General features: G+C 41.1%; 1 protein-coding gene across 1 annotated transcript in view; it reads left to right on the top strand.

Moving 5' to 3' along the window:
• The first annotated feature begins 15,467 nt into the window (after window positions 1-15,467).
• The window catches only part of LAMC1 (laminin subunit gamma 1), a 121,549-nt gene continuing 118,707 nt past the window's right edge, over window positions 15,468-18,309 (top strand). The window contains exon 1 of the mRNA XM_072830958.1: window positions 15,468-15,882. Coding sequence (XP_072687059.1) covers window positions 15,468-15,882 — 415 coding nt within the window. The remainder of the gene's footprint in view (window positions 15,883-18,309) is intronic.

The raw sequence follows: 18,309 nt of genomic DNA, 5'->3' as shown, positions 1-18,309 counted from the left end.
TTTGTGTGTCACTGGCCATTGCTCTGATCCTGCCTGTGCTAAGACAGACTCTTGCATTGGCTGTTCTGGCACAGGAGTGGGAAACACATTTTACTTTCTGTAGCTCCAGTGCTGCTATGTAATTGTATATTTCACATGAGGGGATAAGACTGCTCAGAAAGGCAGCCTGATGACAATGATTCTTTCATGCCCTCAAATGATATTAATATGATATTTTTGTAATGACCTATTCAACATGGAAGTCCCAGAATAGTAAGTACTCTAGGATTTGAAAATAATGTAAAGCTGTCCTGTTAACTAAAATGATCCTCTGTACAAAAAGAGGGGAAAGTACTATAATTATCAGTTTTTACACCTTATTTCAATGAAAATATTCAGATTTTATATATTCTGAGTGAAGAAAATCCATTCTTACCATTATTGGAATTAAATTAAACCACAAGATTTCAAAAAGAAAAAACCCAGAAGATTTCAGAGCTGAAACATACTTTAGAGCTATAGGCAAATAGGATTTTGGCATCTTGCTGTGACTACTTGAACTTTACTGGGTTATGAAATTGTTACTTTTATTGGTATATGTTAGAGGTAAGAGAATATTAGATCGTGACAAATTTGGGCATATTAAGTTATAATTTGTTCTTATTTTTAGGTTCCACAACTGATTAAGAAAAGGCAGGCTCATTTTTAGTACGTACACAGCATCACAATTTCTGAGATACAGCAGGTTCCACTTTGTGTCTACTGAAACAAAGTAAAGATAGTTTTTGACAATTGTATTAGGTCAGCTGCCTTAACAAATTCCATAGACTGGGTGGCTCAAAGACAGAACTTCATTTCCTCATATTTTTGGAAGCTCAGAGGTCCAAGATCAGGGTGCTGGTCAAGCTTGCAGACAGCCACCTTCTTGATGTGTTCTCACGTGGTAGAGAGAGAGAGGGAAAGGAGAGGGAAAGCTAGAGTGTGAGCTTGCTCTCCAGTGTCTCTTCTTACAAGGGCACTAATCTCATCATACCAGGGCCCCACCCTCATGGCCTCATCTAACCCTAATTATTTCCCCAAAGCCCCATCTCCAAGTATCATTATATTAGGAGTTAAGGCTTTAACATATGAATTTTGGGGTCCACATTTAGTCCATAGCAGTTACTTAAAGCCTTTTTTTTTTCCCTTGAAGCATTTATGGCTGTTGCCATGGTGCCAATTTCTGGAGTGTGTTACCTTTTTTTTTTTTTTTTTTTTTTTTTTTTTTTTTACATTCTGCTGGCTTTTATTTCTCAGATTTTAACAATTTGCTTTGACCTCTACTTTGTGAAATACTGGGAAGAATTCTTTGGAAGTAGTTATTTTCTTTTTCTGCTTAAGAAGCCTTATGGAATATGTTCACTTATTTGTCTTATGTAGTGATTATGTTGTATTCCTGCTTTATAGCCTGGAGTATTTTCTTTGCTAAAACTGCAGTCATGCCATAGAGGTTCTTTCTGTTCAGACTGTCCTTTCCACAACTAATTCCAGAATAAGTGATCAATGCTTCCATTAGCACAAATGTTCACATGCTATTAAAAACAAGGATGCCTATGTCTAAAAAGTTCTACTAATGTGTGTGCAATAGACATCCAAAAGACCAGCTCAATCTTTGAAAGAAAATGTCCTTCTTGTACTAAGTTAAAACTGATGTCAAATTACTTCCTGGAATTACTTCTGTAAAATTAGAGTCAGTATTCATTCTTGCTTTGGAAAAGCATATCCTTTGTGAATAACAAAAGGGTATAGTGAACACCCCCCAAAGCTCAAAGGTGAAAGGTTAGTAGAAAACTAATATTACTTCAGTCAAATATGATTAGAGAAAGGATTTAAAGTCCTATATCTATAATTGTGGCACACTTAAAAGCAAGTGAAGGACTTCAATTACTGTATAATTTACTGGACACTTTTAAAAATGTCATGTATGGGAAGAGGATTGTTTGATTTTGCTGCATTAGGCTTAGTAGGCTATTAGGTGACCCAGTCTCTGGACTTGGAAGAAAATGGACCCTTTTCCCCTTCATGTGGAACTAACACTGAATAAGCCTTGTCACTACAGCATATTTATGAAGTCCTTGAGTGGTTTAACATTAACATTTAACTTCTAAACTTTAATAATTTAAGTTTCAACTGTGGAAAAAATAACCTGTGTGCATAACTTAAAGCAAATTGAAGTTTTCTTTCCCTCAGCCAATCTTAGCTGTAATACTCATTGCTTTTTGTTATAGAATTCAAACCAAAAATATAATGTGTATTTTTGCATAGTGATCTTTGTCTTAAGCATTATTGTTTGCAGGCTATTTCTATTATGTTTATAAATTATGTTTTTAAATTTTAAAAATTGGAAAGAACTTTATAAAGACTTTATGAGCAAAGCATCTGTTCAGAAATAAATGTCTCATCATTCCTGATGTAATTAACAAACTTATGTGATTGTTAATTTGATAATATATGTGAACCGATGTGTCTGACACTGGCTGTGTCTTTGCTGTTTTATTTTTTTAAAGTTTTTATTCAAATTCCAGTTAGTTAACATACAATATTACATTAGTTTCAGGGGTACAATATAGTGATTCAACACATCCATACATCACCTGATGCTCATCACAAGTGCTCTCTTTATTCTCTATCACCTATTTCATCCATTCCCCATCCACCTTCCCTCTGGTGACCATCAGTTTGTTCTCTATAGTTAAGAGTCTGTTTCTTGGTTTGCCTCCCTCTCTCTTTTTTCCCCCTTGCTCATTTGTTTTATTTCATAAATTCCACATATGAATGAAATCATATGGTATTTCTCTTTCTCTGACTGACTTATTTCATTTAGCATAATCCTCTCTAGCTCCTTCTATGTCATTGCAAATGGCAAGATTTCATTTTTTATGGTTGAGTAATATTCCAATGTGTGTGTGTGTGTGTACCACATCTTTCTTATCCATTCATCAGTCAGTGGACACTTTGTTTCCATAATTTGGCTACTGTAGATAATGCTGCTGTAAACATCAGGGTGCACATATTCCTTTGAATTTGTATTTTTATATTCTTTGGGTAAATACCTAGCAGTGCAATTGTTGGATCATGAGGTAGTTCCATTTTTAATATTTTGAAGAATGTTCCATACTGTTTTCCGGGGTGGCTATACCAGTTTGCATTCCCACTAGCAGTGCATGAGGGTTTCCCTTTCTCTGCATGTTAGCCAACACCTGTTGTTTATTGTGTTGTTGATTTTAGCCATTCTGACAGGTGTGAGGTGGCATCTCATTATAGTTTTGATTTGTATTTCTCTGATGATCAGTGATGCTGAGCATCTTTTCATGTGTCTGCTGGCCATCTGGATGTCTTCTTTGGAAAAATGTCTATTCCTGTCTTCTGACTGGCTGTGTCTTTGATAAGTCAATATAATGTGGGAAGCAGTATTATATAACATTGAAGACAAAGACACTACAGCCAGATTGTCCATGTTTGAGTCTCAGCTCTGTCACTTACTAGCTTTCTGGTCTTCAGCAAGTTACTGAAATATTCCTATGAAATGGAATGATAGTAAAAATACCTACTTACAGAGTTATTGCAAAGATGAAATGAGTTAATATACACTGAGCACTTAAAATGTTATTGCTACTTAGGAAATTCCAAATAAGCTTGTTATTATTATCCACAGTGGTTAGGAGCATTGGCTGAAGTGCCAGACCTCCAGAGTTTAAGTCCAGACTCCACTACGAGCTGAATGACCTTGGGTAAGTTGATTAATATCACAGTGCCTTCATTTCTTCATCTGAAAATGGGGATAATAATAGACATGAGAACTAACTGAAATAAGGAAGCAAAATAATTAGAAATGTCCCTGGCACATAAGTGCTGAGTAAATATTAGCAATGGATATAATAATCATATTATGGAGACTAAATTACATTCATGTCTCCTAAATATCAAGTGAAATATGATACCAAATGAAAAATACTATATCCTGTTTCACCAGCCTTGAGAATAATGTAAGGTCACATATTTTTAGTAGTAATATGACTCTAAACATCTATTCTGCTTATCATGAAAATGTCTCTCCTTTTCTGGGTTCCTATGTCATGGTAAATGCAGGAACCCAGAGGTTGTTATTCAGTCTCAAGGGGTCAGTATTGAAAGGCCATTGCTGCTTCTACAATATAATCTCAGTGTTCTGGGTCAAAGAGGTTCTGGTGCCTACCCACCCTTTCAATTTGCCCAAACCACAGAGTCCTTTTTCTTACCTTTTTAATGTACCGCTAAGGGCAAACTTCATGATCCAAGCAGACCATCATGATAATTAAGAGTATGTTTCTTAAGGTTTCAGTTATTCAATTAAGCAAACAGTATGATAACCAAGATAACTAGAAAATATCAAAATGTTTGGAAATTAAGCAACACACTTTTAATAATCTATGGGCCAAAGTAGACTTTGAACAGAAATTAGAAAATATTTTGAATTGAATAATAATGATGATGATGTGGCACATCAAAACTATGGAATGTAGCTAAAGTGGTGATTAGAGGGAAATTTGTACCCTTAAACACACATATTATGGGGAAAATGGCTGAAATTAATTATCTGAGATTTTACTCAAGAAATTAGAAAAGGATATCAAACTCAAAGTTGAAGGAAGAAGATAATAAAAAGCAGAAATGAGTGTCATAGTAAATAATAAAGAAAAATTAAAAAGTCAAAAGCTGATAATTTGTGATAATTAATTAAACTGATAAATCTAGTAAGTAAAAAGAGAAAAAAAAACATTTTCAGGAATAAAGCTTCTGCCATCATTAAAAAGAGAATAAGAGGTTATTATGAGTAACTCCATGCCACCAATAAATGTGAAATTTAAATGAGATTGACAAATTCCTTGAAAAATATGTTATTAAAACTGACGAAAGAAGAAATAGAAAATTTAAATAGTTCTGTATTTTCTTTAAACAAACAAATTAAAGACAGAACCAGATGGCTTCACTGGTGAACGATTTCTAACATTTAAAGATGAAATAACGTTGAAAATAATTTTCCCAGAGAATAAAGAAGGGATACTTCTCAACTTGTTTCGTAAAGCCAGTATAATCTTGGTACTAAACCTGACAGAGATGTAAAAATATGGGGGAGCATATAAGAGGGCAGTTTCTCATTGACACAATTTTAAAAATCCTAAATATAATATTAGAAACTAAATTCAGTGTAATATAAAAAAAGATAATAGCACAACCAAACTAAGTTTATTTCAGGAATACAAGGTTGGTTTAGCATTTAATAATTAATGAGTGTAACTCAGCACATGAACCAACTAATAATATATAGTATGGCTAATAGAAAAGTCATGAGCATTTCAATAGATGAGAAAAATCATGACCAATTCCAACTTTCATTCATAATTTTAAAAATGAAAACCTCTCCCCAAACTAGTAAAATAAAGAAATTCCTTAATCTGATAAAAGGTAAATGTAGAAAATGTACAACAAACGTTATACTTGTGAAATGTTGAAAACTTTTCCCCTGAGATCAGGAACAAGATAAAGATATTCACTATCATCATTTCTATTCAACATTATATGATGTTCTAACCAGCACAAGTAGAGAAGAAAAAGAGCTAAAAGGTATTAAAAAGGAAAATAAATAAAACCGCCAGTATACACAGATGACCTGATTCTTCGATGAAAAATTTAAAAAGATTTACAAGGTATTGGAAATAAAAGTATACTTAACAAGATTGTTGGATTGCTGGATATAAAGCCAAAATAAGAAAATCAATTCTATTTTTATATTCTATCAACAAACAATAGGATAAAAAAGCAAATACCTAGCAAAATATTTAATTTAAAATGTGCAAATTTCTACACAGAAAATGATAAAAGATTAACAAGATAATCTAAAGAAGACCTATGAAATATTTACATCTATATCTATATGTAATATAGATATTGAGGGATGTAAGACTCAATGTTGTATAGATGTTATTTCTTCCCAAATTAATATATAGATTGAATGCAATCATATACAAAATTCTAGGTAGATCTTCTTGGTAGAAATGGAGAAGCCAATTCTAAAATTATACAGAAATGCAAAGGGCCAAGAATAGTCACTATGGTCTTTAAAGAAAAAGAGTGTTGGGAACCAGCCCTAGTGGATATCAAGACTTATTACAAAGCTACAGTAAAGCAGAACCAGATGTTTGAAACAGAGGACTTGGTTGTTTGGTGACAAAGTTAATACTACAGAGCAATGGGGGAAAGAATAGTCTCTTCAATAATAATGATTTAGTAGTAAGGTAGCCATTTGGAAAAATACATTTTGATCTCTACCCCATACATATATAAAAATCAATTCTAGTGGATTAAAGATTTATTTATTTATTTATTTATTTATTTATTTATTTATTTATTAAAGATTTAAATGTGAAAGAGAAAACAAAATTTCCAAATCATAGCACAGAAGGATATGCTAATCACCTTGAAGATTTTATTTTATTTTATTTTATTTTATTTTATTTTATTTTATTTTTTAAAAGATTTATTTATTTGTGATAGACATAGAGAGAGAGAGAGAGAGGCAGAGACACAGGAGGAGGGAGAAGCAGGTACCATGCCAGGAGCCCGACGCGGGACTCGATCCTTGGACTCCAGGATCGCGCCCTGGGCCAAAGGCAGGCGCCAAACTGCTGAGCCACCCAGGGATCCCCGAAGATTTTAAATAACAATAGAAATAACACTAGTCTTTTTTTTTTTTTTTTTAAGATTTATTTATTTATTCATGAGAGACACAGACTGAAAGAGAGAGAGGCAGAGACACAGGCAGAGGGAGAAGCAGGCTCCTCGCAGGGAGCCCGATGCGGGACTCGATCCTGGGGCTCGAGGATCAGGCCCTGGGCTGAAGGCGGCGCTAAACCGCTGCGCCACCTGGGATGCCCCCAACACTAGTCTTAAAATTCAAAATTAGAATACATTTAAATGAGGAATTTCTTTAATCAAAGGATACTATTAAATGAAATAGTACAAAATCTGTGATTTTTGCTTCAAAGTAATTAAGTGGTGATGGGAAGGAGTGAGATGGAGGAGAAATATGAGAGCATAGCTGAAACAAGATTGGCTATGAATCTTTTTTTGAAACTGAGGTTTTATTGCATACTTCTCTCCACCTTTATTTATGTTTGAAATTTTCCATAAAGTTTAAAAATGAGAGGCACTATTAAAGAGGAAAAAGACAAAGCAGGGTGAAAGAAGATATTTATAATACATAGAACCAGAAAAGGGGTCTATGTCCAAAATGCATAACGAATATTTACACATGATTAAGAAAGAGACAGTCAGCTCAATAGAAAAATAAGCAAAGGGGGCACCTGGGTGGCTCAGTGGTTGAGCATCTGCCTTTGGCTCAGGTAGTGATCCCAGGGCCCTGGGATCAAGTCCTGTATTGGGCTCCCTGTGAAGAGCCTGCTTCTCCCTCTGCCTATGTCTCTGCCTCTCTCTCTCTGTGTCTCTCATGAATAAATGAATAAAATCTTAAAAAAAAAAAAAAAGAAAGGGCACAAAAGAGGATTCCCAAATGGTTAAAAAAAATATGAAAAGGATGTCAGTCTAATTAGTATTTAAGGAATTGGAAAACAAAGCCACAGTTTAATACTACACATTCAACGACACAAGCATTTACCATTTATTTATAGATCATTTGTGTGTATATATATATATCATATATATAAACACACACACACATATAACACACACACACATACACGCTGGAGTGAGAGGCCCCAGAGTTCAGCACCAAGGATGGTGAAGATTAAAAACATTGACAATATCATTGTGAAGCGGTGTATCACCACAACTCTCATACACAGTTGGTAGGCGAGAATATTGGCACAACTAGTTTGGAAAAACATTTTTGGGAGTATCTACCAAATTTGAATATGCCTACCCCTATGACTCAGCAGTTCCATCCCTACTAGATAAATATGTGTGCATATATATATATATATATATATGCATATATATTTCTACGGGACAAGTAAGAATTTTGGCAGTAACAAGTAATATTAGTTATGATAGCTGGAACCTGGAAATGACTGAAATGTCCACTAACAGTAGAATGAATAAACAATGATAGTTTATTTATACGATGGAATACCATTCAATAAAGACAAATATTGAACTATTGCTACATACAGCAATACGGACAAGTATCAAAACATAATATTGATCAAAAGAAGCCCCCCCCCAAATACAAACCATGTGATTTCATTTAAATAGTATTCAAAAAAGAACAAAATTAATCTAATCTGTGGGAGACAGAAGTAAGGACAGATGTCACTTATGGGGAGAAGGGAGGGGTTCTGATCATCGAGGGACAGGACAGGGCTTTTGGATTAGGGCAATAATCTGTTTCTGGACCTGCGTAGAGATTACAGAAGTTTGTACTTTGTGAAGTGAGCTATTGAATTGAACCCTTGGAATTTGTGCATTGTTTTTGATATGTAGAATGTGCTTCGATAAAGGCTATTAGAACAGTAGAATGATATGGGCTGGGAGGAGGAATTCTGAAAGATGACAAAGTCACTTTGCATAGCAGAATTATGAGTGAATTTTTTAAAAAAATCTTGCTTTTAATTTGGTTATTATGATAAATAAAATTTGCATTGTTATGATAAATAAAAGTTGCACGACAAGAAAATTAATTTTGCCTTTGTTTAAATACATATACCACCTGGAGATGGCAGCCCTCGGGTTCTGGGCCAGGACCACAACAATTACAGTCAGAAAAAACTATAAAGCTGGTATTATAACAGCCTCCCCAAAAATCTTGCTCAAAAGGCATAAACTTCTAATTTTAAACAATATAATTTTCAGGCACATCCTCAAAAAAAAAAAACCTATTGCAATATATACCAAAGTAGTTGAATAAGGTAATGAACTATAAGGCAATCAAGCATTGGGAGAAAAACTATTACTAATAGCAACTTTTTTTTTTCTAAAGATTTTATTTATTTTTTCATGAGAGATACAGACTAAGAGAGAGAGGCAGAGACACAGGTGGAGGGAGAAGTGGCTCCTCTCAGGGAGCCCGATGCGGAACTCGGTTCTGGATCGCGGGATCATGACCCAGCCAAAGGCAGGTGCCTAACCACTGAGCCACCCAGGCATCCCACAACTTTGGTTTTGAAAGAAATATCCTTTCTTTTTCTTTTTTTAGGATTGATTTTTTTAATTGCTGTGTAACTGACATATAACACTATTAGTTTCAAGTGTACAACATAATGATTTGATATTTGTACATACTGCAAAATGGTCACCACGATAAATCTAATTAATGCCTATCACCATTCATAGTTTGTTTTTCTTGTTGATGAGAACTTTTAAGACCTATTCTTTGGGATCCCTGGGTGGCTCAGTGGTTGAGGGTGTGCCTTTGGCTCAGGTTGTGATACCGGAGTCCTGGGATCAAGTCCCACATCGGGCTCCCCACAGGGAGCCTGCTTCTCCTTCTGCCTATGTCTCTGCCTCTTTCTGTGTGTCTCTCATGAATAAATAAATTTAAAAAGACCTACTCTTTTAGCAACTTTCAAATATATGATACACTATTATTAACTGTAGTCAATGCTGTACCCTTTCTAACAGTATTTAACCATTCAGAGTCCACAATTTATTAGGGATATTCCAAATTCTCATAATAAAAAATGTCATTTGCATGTAAAAGATTATTTCTCTGTCTTTCCTGTATGGTGGGATGCAGTCCACATCTGGTTAGTAGAATAACTTTTTTTTAAAGATTTTTAAAATTTTTTTTAAAGATTTTTATTTATTTATTCATGAGACACACACACACACACACACACACAGAGAGAGAGAGAGAGAGAGAGAGAGAGAGAGACAGGCAGAGGGAAAAGCAGGCTCCATGGAGGGATCCCAATGTGGCACTCCATCCAAGGTCTCCAGAATCACGCCCTGGGCTGAAGGTGGCGCCAAACTGCTGAGCCACCCGGGCTGCCCTAGATTTTTTATTTATTGATTCATGAGTGACCCAGAGAGGCAGAGACACAGGCAGGGGGAGAAGAAGGCTGTCTGTGAGGAGCCTTATGCGGACTCGATCCCAGGACCCTGGGATCACCACCTGAGCCAAAGGCAGATGCTCAACCACTGAGCCACCCAGGTGCCCCGAATAACATTTTTGAGTTGTGACGTTCTTTGTTCCTTTGATGGGAAGATTTTTGGGGAGGAGTTGGACTTTGTTCCTCATTTTGGGAAGTATTTCCTTTTTAAATTGTCTTTGTAATAAATAAAGCTCTAAGTTAAATTTTATGAATTATGATTTCTGTCCTTTTCTCTTCCTTTAAAAACTACATCACAATATAAATAAAGATGGTTTAGGGTGCCTAGGTGGCTCAGTTGGTTAAGGATCTGCCTTTGGGTCAGGTCTTGATCCCCAGGTGCTGGGATTGAATCCCATATCGGGCTCCCTGCTCAGCGGGGAGTCTGCTTTCTTCCTCTCCCTTCCCCCAGCTGATGTGTTCTCTGTCTCTCTCTGAAATAAATAAATAAAATCTTTTTAAAAAATGATTTAAATCAGGTACGTGGAGCTGGGTGGGAAGGAAGGGCTTTACCTCATACAAGAAGAATCCTGTCTCTACCTGAGCATAGCCACAAAAGATATCTTATCTTGTTATGCTTGGATTTGTACCAAGGACCCAGGAAGGATCTATAAACTTTAACACAAAGGATTGTGTGTAGTTAAGGGTACCTTTGAAGAGGGATATTGTAATTCTCTTCCAGTACCACATTAATTTTCATCTAATTGAGAATTCCCATTTGATAACCTAATAACCTTGAAAGTCTGAGGTAGCTCTTCCTCTACACTGGACCATACAAGAGAAAAGGAAACAGCACTGGACAGAGAACCAGAAAGTGCAAGCTCTAGTCTTGATCTTGCTGCTTAGTAGAGATTACTTAATCTCTTTGATCCTTAGTTTCCTCAACTCAACATCATTAATATCTTCAGTTATTACATTTTGAAAAATACAGGACAGAAGGTAAATATAGGCTAACTTCATATTAGTAGTAACGGTTGTCTTTAGATTGCATTCTAAATATAAAAGATAAAGCATATATTACAGTGGTCCTTAGGCTTGGGGGAAAATACAGGGAAAGGAAGTCAGAAAAGACTAAAAAATGGGAAAACGGGGGATCTCTGGGTGGCTCAGTGGTTTGGTGCCTGTCTTTGGCCCAGGGCATGGTCCTGGAGACCCTGGATGAAGTCCCAGGTCCAGTTCCTTGCATGGGGCCTGCTTCTCCCTCTGCCTGTGTCTCTGCCTCTCTCTCTGTGTCTCTCACGAATAAATGAATAAAATCTTAAAAAAAAAAAAAGAAATGGGAAAATGAACATATTGGTAATTACAAAAGATTTTTTAAAAGGGCAAAGTTTCAATGTTAAAGTTTAAGTTATTTTTCTAACTATATCACACATTCTCAGTTTTGATGTAGTAGACATCTGTTGCATTTTTCTAACCTTGTAACCTGCCCCCTTCTGGCAACAGAAATCCCTTTTCTTGGAGAACTTTTCTCAAACTCCATGGCTTTTTGGCAGGGTATTTAGCTACTCTATTCCACTAACTAGGGGGTGGGTGGGTCCAGGGATTTGCAGGTGACTCAAGCCGGGAAAAATCAGCATTCTTCCTTGAAATTGTTTATATAGCTCCTGATAGGGAGAAATCTCTTTTCTCTGGAGGTTTCTTTATTTATGATAGTCACAGAGAGAGAGAGAGGCAGAGAGAGAGGGAGAAGCAGAGACATAGGCAGAGGGAGAAGCAGGCTCCATGCACCGGGATCCCGATGTGGGATTCAATCCTGGGTCTCCAGGATTGCGCCCTGGGCCAAAGGCAGGCGCCAAACCGCTGAGCCACCCAGGGATCCCTCTTTTCTCTGGAGTTCTAAGTGGGATTTAAAAAGTTTTTGAACTCTTCTGTCTTATAAATAAGCAACTATATTTTCTCATTCTTTTTTAAAAGATTTTATTTATCCATTCATAGAGACACAGAGAGAGAGGCAGAGACACAGGCAGAGAGAGAAGCAGGCTCCATGCAGGGAGCCTGACATGGGACTCGATCCCAGGTCTCCAGGATCATACCCCAGGCTGCAGGCGGCGCTAAACCACTGTGCCACAGGGCTGCCCTCATTCTACCTTTCTTGCTGCATAGAGAGACCCTGGTGGTCAGGCACTAACATCATCTTTTAAGGGGTCTGAAACCATTTCTCCCACACCTTTACATTTTTCTTCTAAATACCACATCTGTGTACTAGATAATAGAGTTTCTAAGCAGTTAAGAACATGCATTATTAAAGGGCCATAGAATTTTTTTTTTTTTTTTAAAAACAGGGTAACATTGAAGCTCCTGGGTGGCTCAGTTGGTTAAGCTCTTGATTTTGGCTCAGGTCATGATGTAGGGGTTGTGAGATAGAGGCCCACATTGGACTTCATGCTGGGCCTGGAGCCTGCTTAGGATTCTTCTCTCTCTCCCTTTGCCCCCCCATTCCCCCCCAAAAAGCCCAGGGTAACCTTAAGTAAAGGAAAATCTCATACACTCACTTTTTTAAAATACCGAGTCTAGTCAACAGTAAAATCTTTAAGTACCTAAAATACCTATTTTTTTAATAAAAAATATCTAATTAGCTTTAAATTTTCCAAATTGTCTTGCAATTTTTGTTTTGACTTTTTTTTTTTGTTTGTTTGAACCAGGCTTTAAACAATGGAGCAAAGTGTGTGTGTGTGTGTGTGTGTGTGTGTGTGTGTGGTTTAATCAAGCACATGGCCTGGGCCTGGTTACATTTTACCTCTCTTAAAAATAGATATTTTCTTGCCACATTCCCCTGAGCAATAGAATTTAGAAATTAATTCAAAATCTCTTTATTCACTTTACGAAATCAGATGAGGCTCTGGTAATGAAATTATGGGGCAGAAGTCATAGTTTAGTTACTCTTGGGCATTACAATCTAAAATGGAGGGATGCCTGAATGGCTCAGCCGTTGGGTATCTGCCTTCGTTGGGTGTCTGCCTTCTGCTCAGGGCGTGATCCCAGAGTCCTGGGATCGAGTCCCACATCAGGCTCCCTGCATGAAGCCTGCTTCTCCCTCTGCCTATGTCTCTGCCTCTTTCCTCTGTGTGTGTGTGTGTCTCATGAATAAATAAATAAAATCTTTAAAAAAAAAAAGAATCTAAAACACAGTAGTGACAAGCAGACATTTATGTTAATTTTGCAACCTTTGCTGTTTCCTTACCTTTATCTGTTTTGACTTAGTGGAAAACAAAAGGAGCCCCACTGTTTGGTTTGCCAATATCTAATAAAATATTGAAAATTCCTAAGGGCGAATGCATTAATATATCTACTTAAATATATTTATTAGAAATATCTGTAGCTTTATTTACAACTAACCTTTTTCTCTTCCTCCTATATGCCTTTGTTCTCAAGTACAATAAGACACTGAGAGATTATCATCCTAAGTATAAATGAATATTTTGCTTCAACTCAAATATGGAAGGATTAAACTACTGTTACCCACAGTCCCACAGCTTTCTTCTTCCAAAGTGGAGATGCCAAAGGATGAGGAGTTAAGAGACTTTTCGGCAGGCATCATCTTCACCCATCCCATTAAATAAATGAACAATGTAAGGGATCCATGTGCCTGCTAAGCAAGCTCAGCATTTTGGCAAGACCACGCCCCCAACAACCAGACCATTATCTTTGTCCTCCAGGAGGTAACACTGACCCCAACCATAGTAACCTAACATTTACTTACTTATTTCAGATCCCCACTATCCCTCTCTTAACGGAACTACAGGATGTAAAACCAGGTATGGGTTTTTGTTTGTTTCTTTTTGTCGGTTTGGATTGAGGGGGGGCATATATTTACTACTCTCGCTTAAGATCTGGAAAATTAAAAAAAAAAGGAATTGTGTCTCACGAGCATCCACTTTGCCCGGGGACTCCAAACGTGTAAAAACCACCCACCCCGGGGCGGCCCCCTTTCACAGCACCCTCCTTTCCCTGTCCTTACTTGTCGTATCAGCACTGGGGTAAGTGCCCGGGGTTCTGATCTGGGACTAAAACTCATGATCTTCTGGCTCAGGTTCTGTGAACTGAGTCATCCTGGCACGGAGAATATTCCGTGACTCAGCAGGCCCGAAGAGGAGGATGTCAGATCCAGATAATTTCGAGTCTTTTAAAGGCAAGATGGGAACATAAACAACACAGTGGAAGAATTTCGCAGTGGGTCTGCCTACCCAGGGGAAAAAATGTCATTCCATTCCCAGCCCTTCCACTTCCTTCTCTGCCCCTGTTAAACGACGGGTTACACTTTAATTTGGAGGCAGGAAATTGCTTCAGAAAAGTCATTCTAATGCTGAGACCAAGGCCCTTAATTCTCGGGGGGGGGGGGGGAGAGGGACCGTGTCAGTCCCTGGGGACACCCCGGGACCTCTCCCTCTCCTGGGAGAAGGTTAGAGCCCAGCCCCGCGCAGCAGCAGCAGCGGGAGCAGGCGCTGCAGCAGGAGCAGGAGGAGCAGCAGCAGGAGGAGCAGCAGCAGGAGCAGCAGGAGGGCGCATTCCCGGGGCGGGGGGGGGCGGGGGGGGGCGGGGGCGCCGGGGCCGGGAGCCTTCGGGCAGCGCCCACCGTCAGGTCCCTCGAGCCCCGGCCCCAGGGCGCCGCCCGCCGCACGCAACCACCGACACCTGGCGGGGCCAAAGGCCGGTTCCCAGGGAGCTCGCCGACCCCGCGTCGCCCTCTAGGGCTCCCTCCACGCCCCGCGCCCCCTGCTCCGGGCTCTCCCGGGGCCGCGCGGCCGGGACACCCCGGGCCGGCTCCCGCAGGGCGCGGGCTCCCCCGAGCCTCCCCTTCCCTCCCGGCATGCACCGCCCCGCCGCCCCGCCGCCCCTCCCCTGCCCGCTCCCCGCGCCCCCGAGGCCCCTCCCCCGCCGCCCGCGCGCCGCGGGCCCGAGCGCGAGATGCCGCCGCCCCCGCCCCCGCCCCCGCCCCCGCCGCTCCCGCCGCCGCGAGTCGCCGGCTCGGCCGCGCAGTCCACGGCGCGAGGAGGGCGGGGGAGCCGCTCCGGGGGCCGCGGGAGCCGCTGAGCCGAGGCCGGGGCCGGGGCCGGGCTGTCTCCGCCGCCAGACCCCACCCCCCGCTCCTTCCTCCCGGGGGCGCGCTCTCGGGGCCGCGCTCGGAAGTCGGGGGTCGGCGCCCAGGGCGGGCTGCGTCGCGGGTGGGAGCCGGGCGGCGGTGGGAGCCGGGCGGCGCGCGCGGGCCGGTGTGTGCAGTCCGACCCCGGGCCCCGCGCTCGGCCGCCGCCAGCGCAGCGGCCTCCCCGGGACCCCGCGGGGCGACCGGAACGCGCCCGCGCCCGCGCCCGCGCCCTCGCCCTCGCCCTCGCCTTCGCCTTCGCCGCGGCCCAGCGCGCGGGCGGGATGACGGGCGGCGAGCGGGCCGCGCGGGCGCTGCGGCCCCGGGGCCGGCTCTGGCCGCTGCTGGCGGTGCTGGCGGCCGCGGCGGCCGGCTGCGCCCGGGCGGCCATGGACGAGTGCGCGGACGAGGGCGGGCGGCCGCAGCGCTGCATGCCCGAGTTCGTCAACGCCGCCTTCAACGTGACCGTGGTGGCCACCAACACGTGCGGGGCTCCGCCCGAGGAGTACTGTGTGCAGACCGGGGTGACCGGGGTCACCAAGTCCTGTCACCTGTGCGACGCCGGGCAGCCCCACCTGCAGCACGGGGCGGCCTTCCTGACCGACTACAACAACCAGGCCGACACCACCTGGTGGCAGAGCCAGACCATGCTGGCCGGGGTGCAGTACCCCAACTCCATCAACCTCACGCTGCACCTGGGTAAGCGGGGACGCTCCTGCCCCTGCCCCTGCCCTGGCCGCCTCCACCTGCCGGCCGGCCTGGGGGCCCGCACAGCCGCGCGCTGGCGCCCTGCTCCCCGGCCCCCCGGCCCCCGGCCCCCGGCCCCCCGGCCCCCCGGCTCCCCGGCGGGGGCCGCACGGATCGCCCCTTCTGCAGCGTCCGAGCTAATCGACCACCTGCCATCCCGCTAGGGCCGGGATGCCTCCCCGCGCTAGCACCTCGGGCTCTGCTTTTCTGTCCTTTATAACGTAACCGGATTCTCGCTCCCTGGAGGACTCGCCATTTGGGCTGTTTCTGTCCCCCACCCCCTTTTTTTTTGTCCCCCCGAAAGCGTTCATCAGAAACCCCTATGCTCGCTTCTTCTGCCGCCTTGCAGGGCCAATCACGGAGCATTCTTGAATCAGAGATAGGAAAGTCCACCTTAAATACTATTACCTTGTTTAAATGCCTCTCCAGGATTGAGCGTGATTGCCGTTTGCTCTATTGAATAAGGTAGAGAGTAGAGGGGTCTCTAGTGAAGGGGATTGGAGGGAAGCATGCTTTTTTTTTTTTTTTTTTTTAACTACAGGTATGGCCTGTGTGTAATTAAAATAGAAATTCACTTTTAAAGTTACTGTGCTTCAGAGTTGTTCAGCCTTAACTAAGGGCCACAAAGCTATTACGCTGCTACTCCTGGTACAGAGAGAACAAGAAAGCGGGCACTCACCGTAATTTCTGGCCACAGTTTGGTCCCTGGGTCTTACCGTCTTTCCTCTTACTTGGATTCAGAACAAGTGTACAGACATGTATGAATGACCTTTTAGAAATCAGGAAAAGGATGTATAGAAAACTTTGTTGCTGGGTGGTGGATGAGGATGGACATGTTTATCCTAAGCTATCAAAACTCACATTTGATCAAAGTTTTTCTTCATCATTGAAATATATAAACAAGCAGAATAATTCATTATTGTGTTTAACAGAGTAAGGTTTGCGTGAGAAACTGGCATCTGATTTGTCCCCATTGCACTGAAAGAATGGATTTTACTGGTAGCTGGTAACGAACTTCCAGAGAGAACGTAGGGCCCAAACCATTCTTCAGTCAAAGGATAATTCTGTAAGGCTAATATTATTTGAGTGTCTTTGAAAGGAATGTTTTATAGGCAAATAGTTCTTTTGGTCATGGTGTTGCATCTTTCTTTCCACCGCTCTCTGGTACGTTACACTTTACATAAGTGTCAAGATTCCAGAGGAAGAACATAAAAAAAGTACTTTGAAAGGTAGTTAAATTACTGTGTGTGGAGTTTAAGAAAAACAATGTTTAGCACCTTTGTAATACCATTTTATTTCTAGACAAATTATTAGGAAGATGAACTTCCGTGGAAAATAAGTTCACACGGTGAAGCTCTGAGGCACCTGTTTTTCAGAGATGGAAGAAGCGAACTGTACTTCAGTGTTTTAAAGGTTTTAGAAATGCATAGAACCAGCAGTACGTTGGAACAGGTGCCTTTCTAAGACACAGCAAGAGACCTAGGGTCTTCTAAGGTTTCATGGGAATACCCTTTAACTCTTTAGATAGCTATATGCTCTTAGGTGTTATATTTTTAAACTTGGCCAAAAATTTTTTTTGGAATTTACATCTGATTATTTTTGTGGAGGTTTTGACTTCTTAAAGTTTCTGTGTTGAATTTGGAATGCTCACAAAGTCATCTATTTTCAGATAGTAAAATACTATCTATTTTCACATACTAAAAATTTCAAAGCAAAAGCATTTGCTTACTGTCTCAAAGTGCCAGAGATTCAGCTGAAAATCTCTGAATAGGAATCTGTTATTTAGGCAAAGGTCAGGCTGTCAATCTTGGCCTTCTGAGTTTTCTGCTGTGGGCACTGTGTAGCCAAAGGTTATTTCAGGTGATTGCAGAGGTAGGTAGATTACTCAGATTGTTTCTCTGTTACAAAGGTAAAGGTAATGTAGTAGGTAAGGCAGTCATTTTAGGTTGTTACTACTGGGATATATTACTGGAGCAGATATATTAATTTGGGGTCATGGTGATTTAAAGGTCAAAAGAAATCTCAGAGGTCATCTAGTTAGGACTCTTACATGACTTTGTACTCTAAAAATGTTATATGCTTGGACTTGCTTTTGCTGAAAAAAATCCTCAGTTTTTGGTAATAATATTCATGGTAAATGAAGTTCATAAAACTGTGGGTTTAAAAAAAGTTATTTAAAATAGTTTCCATATGAGTATTGTGATTGTGAAAACATATACTTAAAACTTTTAAGTTAGACGATTTCTAAAAAACTTGACTAGAACTTATTGTACTTTTTCTTGGATCAGAGATGATGTCCTGGAGGAAGTTGTGTGTGGTAGAGTAGGTGGAAAAGGGGAGGGAGATTTTGTGTGCTGTGGGGGTGATGTCTTAATCTCT

This window comes from Canis lupus, chromosome 6 (assembly GCF_048164855.1).
Source record: "Canis lupus baileyi chromosome 6, mCanLup2.hap1, whole genome shotgun sequence".
NCBI classification, from domain to species: domain Eukaryota; kingdom Metazoa; phylum Chordata; class Mammalia; order Carnivora; family Canidae; genus Canis; species Canis lupus.
Note: the sequence above shows the minus strand (reverse complement) of the source record. Positions and strands in the feature narration are given on the sequence as shown.